The following is a 13,729-nucleotide window of genomic DNA, read 5'->3' as shown; positions in this document are numbered from 1 at the left end:
GCGGTGTGCAAGAGAGACGACTGTGCTGGTATGGCCATGTGATGAGAAAGGATGAGGATAGCTGTGTGAAAAAGTGCCACACCCTAGCGGTTGAGGGAACCTGTGGAAGAGGTAGACCCAGGAGGACCTGGGATGAAGTGGTGAAGCATGACCTTCGAACTTTAGGTCTCACCAAGGAAATGACCAGTGACCGAGACTTTTGGAAATATGCCGTGCTCGAGAAGACCCAGCAAGCCAAATGGGACCATAACCTCGTGGCCTATGTCAGGGGCATAACCAGCCCACTTATGTGTACCTTTTCCTTCTTTGGACACTAAACTCAGCTTGCGAAGACCTGTTAAGGCAAGTGAAATTAAAATCAAATTCAATGACTGGCATCCTGTGCTAGCGGAGTGCAAAGAATACCATACGAGTGTGATTGTTGACAGAGTGGCTAACCAGCTTCTGTGCCAGTGGCACATAAAAGGCACCATTCAAGTGTGATCATTACCAGCATCGCCTTACTGGCACTCGAGCCCCGTGCTAGTAGGGTGCTATGAGCTCCATCCGAGCTTGATCGTTGCCAGAGTGGCTAACTGGCTTCTGTGCCGGTGGCAAGTAAAAGGCACCATTCGAGCATGATTGTCACCAGCATCGCCTTACTGGCACCTGTGCCAGTGACATGTGTAAAAAGATTCGAATGAGGTCGTTGCCAGTACCGCCTGACTGGTCCCCGTGCTGGTGGCACATAGAAGCACCCACTACACTCTCAAAGTGGTTGGCATTAGGAAGGGCATCCAGCTGTAGAAACTCTGCCAGATCAAGATTGGAGCCTGGTGCAGCCATCTGGTTCACCAGCCCTCAGTCAAGTCATCCAACCCATGCTAGCATGGAAAGCGGATGTTAAACGATGATGATGATGATGATACATATATATACACATATATATACAGATATATGTGTATATATATATATATATACATATACATACACATATATACACATACATATATATACACATACATATACATACACATATATATACATACATATATATACACATACATATATATATACACATGAGCATGGCTGTGTGGTTAGGGAGCTTGCTTCCTAGCTACATGGTTTCAGGTTCAGTCCCACTGCGTGGCACTTTGGGTGGGTGTCTTCCACTATAGCCCCGAGCCGACCGGAGCTTTGTGATTGAATTTGGTAGGTGGAAGTTACTGCCGTGTGTGTATGTGTGCGTATAGCTGCTCAGTGCCTCTCCGAAAGAGAGAGAGGGAATATATATACACATATATATATATACATACACATATATATACATATACACACACACACATATATATATATATACATATACATACATACACATACATATATACATATATGTACATACACATACATATATATAAAGAATAAAAAGTTTTGAATGGTACAACAAAGCACTATAATAAAAACAATGGGCTATATATGTTGTAATTTAGTTATCCATAGTCTGATATGATATTTCAGAATAATATTCCTTCTTCAGATATTCTTAGATGAAGTCACTGCTATAATCAGTTTTCTAACATCTGTTCTGTGTTATATATATCCATACAATTTATATATCATCATCATCATTTAATGTCCATTGTCCATGCTGGGATGCACAAGATGGTTTGACCACAACAGGTATCTTGAAGAGCTGCACCTGGCTCCAGTCTGATTTGACGTGGTTTTTATGACTGGATGCCCTTCCTAATGCCAGTCACATACAGTGTACTGGGTGCTTTTACATGGCACCACAAGAGCACATTTATGTGACATTGGCGCTAGTGCTTTTTATGTGACACAGGACTCTTGCAGATCAATCCTCTTCACCAGAGGGAGTGGCCTTAACACTTCTGCTGTGGAGTACATGTCTTTTTGAATGCAGCAAGGCACCAGGTATTTCAGTCCTTTATCTTGTCTGAAAGGTTCAGTGGCCTGAGGTTGTCCTTATCATCATCATCATCATCGTTTAACGTCCGTTCTCCATGCTAGCATGGGTTGGACAGTTCGACCGGGGATCTGGGAAGCCAGAAGGCTGCACCAAGCTCTGGTCTTATCTGGCAAAGTTTCTACAGCTGGATGCCCTTCCTAACGCCAACCACTCCGTGAGTGTAGTGGGTGCTTTTTACGTACCACCTGCACTGGTGCCAGGCGAGGCTGGCATCGGCCACGGACGGATTGGTGCATTTTATGGAAGCCAGTCAAGGCGGCACTGGCTTCAGCTACGATTCGGATGGTGCTTTTTACGTGCCACCGACACGGAAGCCAGTCGAGGCGGCGCTGGCATTGGCCACAATTTGGATGGTGCATTTTATGGAAGCCAGTCGAGGCGGCACTGGCTTCGGCTACGATTCGGATGGTGCTTTTCACGTGCCACCGACACGGAAGCCCGTCGAGGCAGCGCTGGCATCGGCCACAATTCGGATAGTGCTTTTTACGTACCTCCAGTCCCAGGACCCTGGCATCTGCCAGGTGCTAGTCATAGGATTGGTTCAATTTCGATTTTGATTTCACTTGCCCCAACAGGTCTTCGCAAGCAAGGGGGGTTGCCATAGGTGCCTGTCGTCGGATGAGGTTCGATATCGACTTTGCTTGCCTCAACAGGTCTTTGTGTGTCCAAGGGGGAAAGGCATGCATAAGTGGGCTGGACTCACTTGTCCTGCCTGGTCTTCTCACGCACAGCAATATATATATATAAGACATACATATATAATATAAAGAATAACAGGTATCCACTGATGTAAATAGCAATCTATAGAAAATGTCAATGTGGCATAATTCATATCTCAAGTGTTCCTTCCAAATAGACAAAATAGTTGAAACAGGAGGAGTTGAATCATCATTTTTAATAAATTGTGGGCGTAGAGAAGTAGTAGACAATGCAAGAAGAAACGAGGGAAAGTAATCAACACACACACACACACATATATATATACACACAAACACATATAAATTTGACATGGGCGATTCTTTCTTGTCTTGGGATTCATGGTCAAACGACTGGGTGGAATTGCACGAAAAATTACACAGATGTGTAATGTATAGAATGATCCAGTGGTGATGCTGGGCTTTGTATTTTTTTCATAGCTCCCAGGGTTACTGAGATAATCTACTATAATAATACTCTTGTGTTCATGAATGAGAAAGGAAGGGGTGATAGATGAATAAGGAAGGAAGGGGTGATGTCATACTTGGCAGTGGGATGATGAAAATTGTACGCTGAAAAAATAAATCAAACAGTGTTTCAACTCTGAGTGAATATGTGTGTGTATATGTAATAGGGGGGAGTATGTGAATGTGTGTGCATAGTATTTGGGTTTATTTTTTGATTTGGTTGAATCTTGGTTGTTTTTTTTTTTGTTGGTTAGTTATTTTTAGCGTTTTCACAGAAAAGAATCATTCTAAAATTGTTTTTTAATGTAAGCGTGCCCAAACAAGTTGAATGCTTACAGAGAGCAGGTTTTACAGTCACATCATCCAAACCAACTGGGTGAAACCGGGCTTAGCTGCTAATATAAATATACCTCTATCTATATATATATATATATATATATATATATATATACACAATGAATATTTGCATACTTATTATTAAATAATGATTTTTTTTACATATATATCTATATAGGCGCAGGAGTGGCTGTGTGGTAAGTAGCTTGTTTACCGACCACATGGTTCCGGGTTCAGTCCCACTGCGTCGCACCTTGGGCAAGTGTCTTCTACTATAGCTTCGGGCCGACCAAAGCCTTGTGAGTGGATTTGGTAGACGGAAACTGAAAGAAGCCTGTCGTATATATATATATATAATATATATATATATATATATATATGTATGTATGTGTATGTGTTTGTGTGTCTGTGTTTGTCCCCCTAGCATTGCTTGACAACTGATGCTGGTGTGTTTATGTCCCCGTTACTTAGCGGTTCGGCAAAAGAGACCAATAGAATAAGTACTGGGCTTACAAAAGAACAAGTCCCGGGGTCGAGTTGCTCGATTAAAGGCGGTGCTCCAGCATGGCCGCAGTCAAATGACTGAAACAAGTAAAAGAGTAAAGAGTAATATATATATACACATATTGTGTGAACTGGTTGTATGTCCACCTTATATTCAGAAACTACCAAACAAATGAACACCCACAAAACCATATATATTATTATCCATTATTTCATAGGATAGATTTGTATAATATTTATTTTGAGAAATAAGACCCAAATCTTCCTAAGAAAAGAGATGGAGAAAGATGAAAGTTGAAATTAAGTTGTAATAGCAAAAAGTAATATGCATGCATAAAGTTGAAAACAAGATGTACTGTGAACTAATGGAAAATCCTTCCATAAGTATGTTTTACTTTCTCTTTCAGTCTTTTTAATAATTTCCTCTCTCTAGCTAGCATATTGGATTAGAGGAAATGACAATCACACATGTAGAGAAATATAACTGAAGAAAGCAATGACAGTGGTTTGTTTACACATCATTATTTCTTATGGGAGATTATTTTTAAAACAGTTATTAAACTTCCATCTTTGGAACTTCATTGTATATACATATGCAAAAAGAAAAACACTTTCCTTAGCAATATATACAATGCCACAATGCCTTATATACTGGTGAAGCATTACATATATATTGATAGTAAAAGGGAGTGGGGTAAAAAAAAGGGTAAAGACCCCCTTCGGTCATGAATGACCATGGGATTGCACCTAGAAAGTTACCCTCCTAGACACAAGTCCGGGCAAGGTTGTTTATGGAAGACCAGCAGTCGCCCATTCATACCAGCCTCCCCTCTCCACGCCACCAGTGTTATCCAAGGGAAAGACAAAGGTCGATACAGCTTGGCACCAGTGACGTCGCAACTCATTTCTACAGCTGAGTGAACTGGAGCAACGTGAAATAAAGTGCCTTGCTCAAGAACACAACACGCAGCCCGGTCCGGGATTCGAGCTCACAACCTCACGATCGTAAGCTCGACGCTCTAATCACTGAGCCATGCGCCTTCACTAGGAAGTGGGGTACAAAAATGAAAATTCCTCAACATGGCATTCTGAAACATTAGCCAAAATCTGTCTCAAAGCACAAATATTCTCTTACACATGGTTATACATATTATTCTACATAGGAGACCTCTACATATGTAACTACACTTAATAGGAACAGAAGTCACATCTTCCCACTAATTCACACCCAGCTGTTTTATATGTGTCCAAGCCAATAAAGTAGCTGCGACATAGCATCTAGACCTAAGAGATATAACAGCCAAATCTCCTTAAAATCATACCCTACAGTGTGATGTGTATAGAGGAATGAGATCTGATAGAAATAGCAAGCAAATTTCCCTGCAATAATACAATAGTATTTCAGGCATATATAAATATATGTATGAACTTAGCAAAGAAGAAATTCAATATAGTAACTTGACCTGCAAAGAAACATTATTTAAACCATCACTTTATTACATCCTACAATCTTATGTATGAGCCGAGAGAACTTTTATAAGATTGGTAGATAAGAGAGACATAACAGCCAAATCTCCCTTAAACTGCATCCCACTATCTTATGTGCACATGAATGAGCAAACTAAACCTAACAACAACCAAATCTCCCTCAGGTCATCCTACTGCCTTATGTACATATACCAATGGGGAACATTTCTATTTGGTAGGTAGACTTTGTAGAAATAGCAGCTACATCTCCCTAAAAGTACACCCTGCTGTTTCATGTATTCATGTATGTATATGCTAATAACACTTAATTTAGTAATTAAGGTATTTGGCTCATACATATCATCATCTGGAAAAGACTTTCTAACTAGAAAGGGTATGGCCTGGTCAGCCTGTAATGACATGCATAAGATCTGGTCATCAAATCTAAGTAGAGACTTCAAACTTGAAATATTCAAAGCCACAGTCGAACCAATTCTACTATATGGCTCAGAAACCTGGACGTTATCAAAGAAGCTTGAGAGGCGGTTGGATGGAACCTACACTTGCGTCCTTATGAGAGCTCAAAATCTCTCGTGGACGCGCCATCCAACCAAAATGCAAATATATGGGAAACTACCACCCGTGTCATCTCTTGTGAAAGGTAGGAGAGTCCAGTTTGCTGGACATTGTTGCAGAGCTGAAAAAGAAGTAATTTCTACTCTTCTCCTCTGGAAGCCATCTACTCGCAATACCAGAGGGCGCACACTCTCCTACCCTGATGTAATCTCCAGGGATACAGGCATCCAGCAACAGGACCTCCGTAATGCTATGATGGACCGTGAAGTCTGGCGTAACATAGTAAATTCCATTGTCTCGACCACGGTCGAACAATAATAATAATAATAAATTTGGCTCACTATCATAAGATCATGAATTTCATTCCTATCAGTGCATTGTATCCTTGAACAAGACTTTATTTCATGTTACTCCAGCCCAATGAGCTGGCAAAAATGAGTGTAGTGCCTGTTTTTCAAAAGGTCAGCCTTGTCACATTCTGTTTCACACTGAATCTCTCAGAGAACTACATTAGGGTACATGTGTCTATGGGGCACTCAGCCACTTGCACATTAATTTCATGAGCAGGCTGTTCCATTGATCAGATTAACTTGAGCACTCATCGTCAAAACTGATGGCATGCCAATTATATATATATACACACACACACACACCATACATATATATACATACACACACTTGTGTATGTATATATATATATATATATATATATATATGTGTGTATGTATATATATATATATATATATATATATATATATATATATATATATGTGTATACATGTATATCATCATCATCATCATCATTTAGCATCCGCTTTCCATGCTAGCATGGGTTGGACAGTTCAACTGGGGGTCTGTGAAGCCAGAAGGCTGCATCAGGCCCAGTCTGATCTGGCAGTGTTTCTACGGCTGGATGCCCTTCCTAACGCCAACCACTCCGTGAGTGTAGTGGGTGCTTTTTACATGCCACCAGCACAGGTGCCAGACGGAGCTGGCAAACGGCCACGAACGGATGAACACACAAATGTATACATATGTATCTCTACAGAGCCTCTTAACAGCATTAGAAGCTCTGGGCCCTATAAGATACATCTATTGACAGCAAACTACAGCATTCATAGATAAAAATTGGGCTCCAAGACCTATGAGGCCCGTGTGCAACATCCCAGTGTGTCCATGCCTTAAGACAGCATTGTGTGTATATGTATGTATGAATGAATAAGGGAGCTGATAGGAAAAGCAACCAAATCTGTAGCAAACCACAACTTAGATTTTCTAAAACTTTAGTATGGGATACAATACAATGCCCCGTGTCTTGGATGTGATAGTCATATCAGGAAAACTTGCTGGATAAAAATTGTTTAATTTCCAGATTAAAACTACTTATTTCCAAAATACCTCTGAAGTCAACTGATTTGCCTTTCGAATTTAAAAGCCTCAATTTCCTGCCAGACTCAGCTTCACCATGACTGTCAGTACATCTCAAGGGAAAATATTAAAAGCCATTGGGCTGTTGAGGCAAGCAAAGTCGATATCGAACCTCATCCGACGACAGGCACCTATGCCTACCCCACTTTGCTTGCGAAGACCTGTTGGGGCAAGTGAAATTGAAATCGAAATTGAACCAATCCTATGACTGGCACCTGGCAGATGCCAGGACCCCTGGACTGGAGATACGTAAAAAGCACTATCCGAATCGTGGCCGATGCCAGCGCCGCCTCGACTGGCTTCCGTGTCGGTGGCACGTAAAAAGCACCATCCAAATCATGGCCGAAGCCAGTGCCGCCTCGACTGGCTTCCGTGCAGGTGGCACGTAAAATGCACCAATCCAATCGTAGCCGATGACAGCCTCGCCTGGCACCTGTGCAGGTGGCACGTAAAAAGCACCCACTACACTCACGGAATGGTTGGCGTTAGGAAGGGCATCCAGCTGTAGAAACATTGCCAGATAAGACCGGAGCCTGGGGCAGCCTTCTGGCTTCCCAGATCCCCGGTCGAACCGTCCGACCCATGCTAGCATGGAGAACGGACGTTAAACGATGATGATGATGATGATGATTGGGCTGAACCTAGTGGATAAACTGCCTTATCTTTTCACATGATCATCTTCATTTACATACTTCTAAAGTTGGAAATTGATGGTCTTTTCATCATAGTATCACAAGGAAATACTCCAAAATATTGTTTACCATGAGGCTTTAGACTGAATAAGTGACAAAGAATGATTTACCTATTATAATTCTGATGTTCTAGTCTTCATTTTATGTAATTACATCATGGAAGGATTATTTTAACAACCTAAGAACACAAGAGTTGCTATTGTCCCTTTTCACTCATTCTTAAGGTATCAAAATTTGTCACTTATGCAGCCTGGTTAGTAACACAAGTTGATTATATCTCTTAAAAAAATAAATATTTGTAAGTTTATAAAGGCCTCGGGATGAATTTTGTACCTTTTATTTTTTTTATTGTTGATGTTTTAGAGCTATAAGGTCTACTGCATAGTTGCTAACCGAACTTTTAACACAGAGTGGAAAACATGTTTATGATATAACTTTACAGCTTTCTAATTTGCATTCTTTAAAAACCTTAATTTCTATGTTTATGTAACAACAATTATTTGTCTTGTAATGATAATGATAATGGAGTAATCAGTAGGGAGTCAAGTGCTGCATTGATACATACATACATACACACGCATACATACACATACATTCATTACTCCTATTTTTTTCTTCCTTTCACCTATATTACTGAAGAAGAGCTTAAGCACAAAACATCAATAATACACTTTCAATTTCATTGAGCGTTTAACTTTACATTGTAAATGTTTCAACTCCCTTCACTCACACACACACACCTTTACATCAGCAGTTCTTAAACAGACACATGCAAAACAATTGTCTCGCTAGGGGAGTAGTAATGGAGAAATCGGCAGAGAATTAAGCGCTATTTTATTCTGATGGGTTGATAAAAACAAAGCATCAGCCAAACCCTGGAATTTAATCAATTAACCGCATCCTATCTTAACTAAATTATTACTTATGAATTAAGTTTTTGTTTATCTCCTGACTTACTCCTCCGCTTCTAGACTGTAAAGGTGGGGGCCGGTGTGTAGACTACAGATTAATCAGGTTTAACGCTTCGTTTAAAGCGCTAATTGCTACTGGCGAGGGAAAATGTTTAGATTAATACAATAGGAAGAGAGAAGGATAATCATATATGCTGATTTGTTGACATTTGACGTGAAAGAGATGACATGGTTGATAGAAAACAAAAAGCGCAAATGGGACTTAGTAGTTAGATTTCATTGGACTGCGGCTGGCGCAAACACATGTGTAAGCGCGTACCAATCCAAACGAGTTCAACTGCTAGAAATAGCAGCTAAATCAGACCGAAAACACACACCACTATCTAAAAAAAAAAACGAAGAGGACGAGGTAATGTAGTCCTGGATGTTTCCGGCGATCTTTCGTTTGTAGTAGCACGTTTCCGTCGATGATTTCCGTAAAAAACTTTTATTTTTTTACATATGGGTTTGCGGAAGCATTTGAAGTAATGAGAGCGAAAGAGACTAAGAGGAAGCGATTTTATGACGAGGGAATTTGTTTTGAAGTCCCCGAAGCATTGATGTACATGTGTGTGTGTGTGTGTGTTTGATGGGGTGTGGGAGACAGACAGTATGTTGTGTAAGTGAAGTGCTTCTGTTAGTGTGTGTGAAGAGACAGAGTAATGTGTGAAAGAAAGAGATAACTGAAATTTTTTACTCGGTGTATGTGTATATGTATGTATGTATCTATGTATGTGTGTGTGTGTATGTATCTATGTATGTGTGTGTGTATGTATCTATGTATGTGTGTGTGTATGTATGTATGTATGTATGGCCGATTCAGTGTAATTATTTACTCGGTGTATGTGTGTATGTATGGCCGATTCAGTGTACACTGAATCGGCCATACATACATACATACACACACACATACATAGATACATACACACACACATACATAGATACATACACACACACATACATGCAGACATACATATACACATACACCGAGTAAAAAATTTCAGTTATCTCTCTCTTTCACACATTACTCTGTCTCTTCACACACACTAACAGAAGCACTTCACTTACACAACATACTGTCTGTCTCCCACACCCCATCAAACACACACACACATGTACATCAATGCTTCGGGGACTTCAAAACAAATTCCCTCGTCATAAAATCGCTTCCTCTTAGTCTCTTTCGCTCTCATTACTTCAAATGTTCCCGCAAACCCATATGTAAAAAAATAAAAGTTTTTTTACGGAAATCATCGACGAAACATTTTCTAACAGAAATGTATGCTGTACCTATTTTTTAAAAATCACTGTTGATAAATACAAAAAATAACCTCAAGCTCTCCAATATTTTAAATTATAAACAGAAACAATTAGGGGTTGATAAAAAAAATCATAAATTTATCAATTTTTTTTCTATAGCATGTGTTTATGGGGAGAAAAATATTGAAAAACATCAATATATGCGAGAGTGAGAAGGAAACGAGAAGGTTGTTCTGGGTTATGCAAGAAACAGCAGCCAAATCTCCTAGATCACACTTTTTCCTCTGAAAATGTTGACTTTTTTTTTTACCCCTACTTTTTAAGGGCCAAAATTGGTCCGCAGGTGGGATGAGGAGAGTAAAAAAATGAACGTATGTGATCTTCCTAATCCGAAACTCTGTTTTTTCGAAACTTTTCTCCCTACCCCACGGAAAAGATTTTCCTCACAGATTTCTTTATGATCGTAATCTATGCCATTTGAAAGATATTTGTATAAACTTTCATCAAAAGATACACATTTTCCTGAAAGTTAGGAGAGAAAAAATCGGATCGTGTGAATTTTCCCAAAATCCTCTCCCCACCCTTTCGGAAAACATTTTCCCTACAAATTTCTTTATAATCGTAATCTATGAGGGTAAAATCGGATCGTGTGAATTTTGCAACATTAACCCAATTATAAAAATACAATAGGGTTTCTTTTTTAATGTCAGGGTCCATCAGAGTAAAATAGAAATCAGAGGTCTACAGGCAACAAAAAAAAAAAATAATAATATTATTCTACCGTACTAGAAAAAACGTGTCGGAAAAATGTGTTATTTGTGTGTAAACATACATTCAGTGATACACATGCACTCGGATATAATTAACTGAAGGCACCAAAATATGTAACACAAGCACTTTTCTCTTTAATTACAGCTAGCATGAAATGCATGTGCAGTACTTATAAAGTGAATTAACTTACATTCCAGAATTCCAAGATACATTCTCAGTATTGAAGTAGCCCCAGCTGGCTGCTATTTGAGGTGACATAACAGGATGAGTAAGGCCGCAAAGAAGTGAAACAAGGTAGTCCATTATAGTTCCAGCACAATCAAAGCGCTTAAGAAAATCACGTTGATGTCGGGCCATCCAGAATAATGTGGCACAACCATGGCCCGTGGCTAATCTAAGGTGTGAGTCTGCTGGTGGTAAACAAGCTAAAAATTTTGTTTTACAGCGTTGGTCTCGCCATGTAATGAGTTGACTGGGTTCTTGTTTATTCCATTTGTGAGACGAAGATCCGAAACTTGATAGTTCTTTCTTAGAAGTCTCCTCACTCCGCCATAACATAACCCCATGCATCTGTCCTGTGATTGCTAAACAAACCACTCGGCTCAAATGTTCCTTGTCGAAGGTTGATATACATTGATGAAGTACATGAAGGATCTGTACAGGGTTCTGCTCGCAACCATCTAGTCCAATTTGACTTTCAATATCGGCTTTGGTAACTTGAGCAGCAGTCTTGAGAGGTTTTTTGGTGATGCTATCTACAAGGGCTATTTTTATGGAAGTAGTGCCCAGATCAATACTAAGGACAAGTCTTGAAGTCGAATCTTTTTTGTAAGCCGTAGGCTTATGTGTTGTTGATGAAGTGGCCGCAGCACAATTCAATAGCCGGCTGCCAGGGTTCATATTGCAAGTGCCGCTAATCGAAAAGGTAGCTTTATTCACATCAGGTTCAGGCATCTTTACTTTACGGCCGCCATGAAACTAAAAACATCCCTAATATTACAAAGCATATGATTAATGTCAAAACTAAACGAATCACTTCAATCAAACTGAATCAAAACATGCGCACCTATAAGCTTCTGCCGTCTTACAGTCGTAACTTGAATCTGCGAGAAAGCGTATAGCGGGCGATTTGTGTATTGTATAACGAAAAGTATGGAAGAACATAATTACTATATTATAGACACATGTGACTCGTACTCTAAATTTACACCTCAGGATTTACATATTGACATATACACTCACAAAATAAGCCAATTATGTGACGGTATATTTAAACTGAACAACGATTTTATTTGAAATTGATTGGATAATTTATAACAAACGTTCAAAATGATTTTCTTTCTTTAGAGTCAGCTCATCTTGGGATATATTATTCATTGTTCCTTCCAGATCGTCTAAACTAGCGGTTCTCAACCAGGGTCCATATGACCCTTGGGGTGGGGATGGGGGTGGGGGTGTCCGTGTAAAATTTTGTTAAAATATATGTGCGATAATTTTTTTATACTTCTACAATACACAATATTTCAACAAATTTTGGATCTTTTCGTTTTGACCGGCACATTTTTTTAATAATTTCTTTGTAACTAAACACTTTTAGTACAATTCCTAATAATATTTACTCATAAAAATATTTTATCTTTTACTTATTTAAATTATTAGACTGCGGCCATGCTGATGAATTTCTAGTCGAATGAATTGACCTCAGTACTTATTTTTATTTATTTATTTATTTGTTAAGCCTGGTACTTATTCTATCGGACTTTTTTGACGTAAACACGTCAACATCGGTTGTGAAGCGGTGGTGGGGAACAAACGCAGACACAAAGATACACACACACACACACACACACACACACATATATATATATATATCTATATATATCAAACTCTAGTTGTGTGAGTGTCTGTCCCCTTCGATTTAGATTCCTAACTCCTCCCACAAATTACGGTGCAGTTTAACCAAATTCGGGTATCTTATAGTCGTGATTCATATCGAGCCCGTCTGGCTATTAGCGCGCGTCAACGATGAGTCTACGATTTTAAAAATAATTTAACATCATTTTTTATTCCATTTTAATGCATAATCTTTCGTGTGTCGATGGCGGCGGAGTTGGCGTCCACGCTCACAGCTGCACCTGTTTGCTTCTCCCCCTTCCCTCCCTCGTGACGCTGTGGGGAAGGGAGTGTAAAGAAATCAACGTCGTAAAGCGTTGTCAAGGAGACCAGCATTCTTTTAGAACAACGACTTCATGGCTTGAAGACACCAAAACAGAAATGGCTAAGAAAGCCCGAATTGGCATCTATAAGGGAAGTAAGTCTCTAAAAATGCTTATATAGTTATTTCCCTTACAAACCCGAGCAACGCCGGGCGATACTGCTAGTATATATATATATATATATATATATATATATGACGGGCTTCTTCCAGTTTCCATCTCACAAGGCTTTGATCAATCTGAGGCCATAGTAGAAGACACTTGCCATGCAGTGGGACTGAACCCAGAACCATGTGGTTGTGGAGCAAGTTTCTTACCACACAACCACGCCTGTGCCTATGCGATCTTTTTAAACATTGAATAGCTATAAGGGTCCACATGAGTAAAATGAGAATCA

The 13,729-nt window shown here is 39.5% G+C and overlaps 1 protein-coding gene across 1 annotated transcript in view; it reads right to left on the bottom strand.

Annotated features, from left to right (window-relative positions):
* LOC115215548 (sedoheptulokinase) overlaps window positions 1-12,284 on the bottom strand; it is a 39,126-nt gene extending 26,842 nt beyond the window's left edge. The window contains exon 1 of the mRNA XM_029784739.2: window positions 11,307-12,284. Coding sequence (XP_029640599.1) covers window positions 11,307-12,070 — 764 coding nt within the window. The 5' untranslated portion in view covers window positions 12,071-12,284. The remainder of the gene's footprint in view (window positions 1-11,306) is intronic.
* Window positions 12,285-13,729: the final 1,445 nt, after the last annotated feature.

The sequence above is a fragment of the Octopus sinensis genome, linkage group LG1, assembly GCF_006345805.1.
Source record: "Octopus sinensis linkage group LG1, ASM634580v1, whole genome shotgun sequence".
NCBI lineage: Eukaryota > Metazoa > Mollusca > Cephalopoda > Octopoda > Octopodidae > Octopus > Octopus sinensis.
This window is presented reverse-complemented; position numbering and strand designations above follow the sequence as displayed.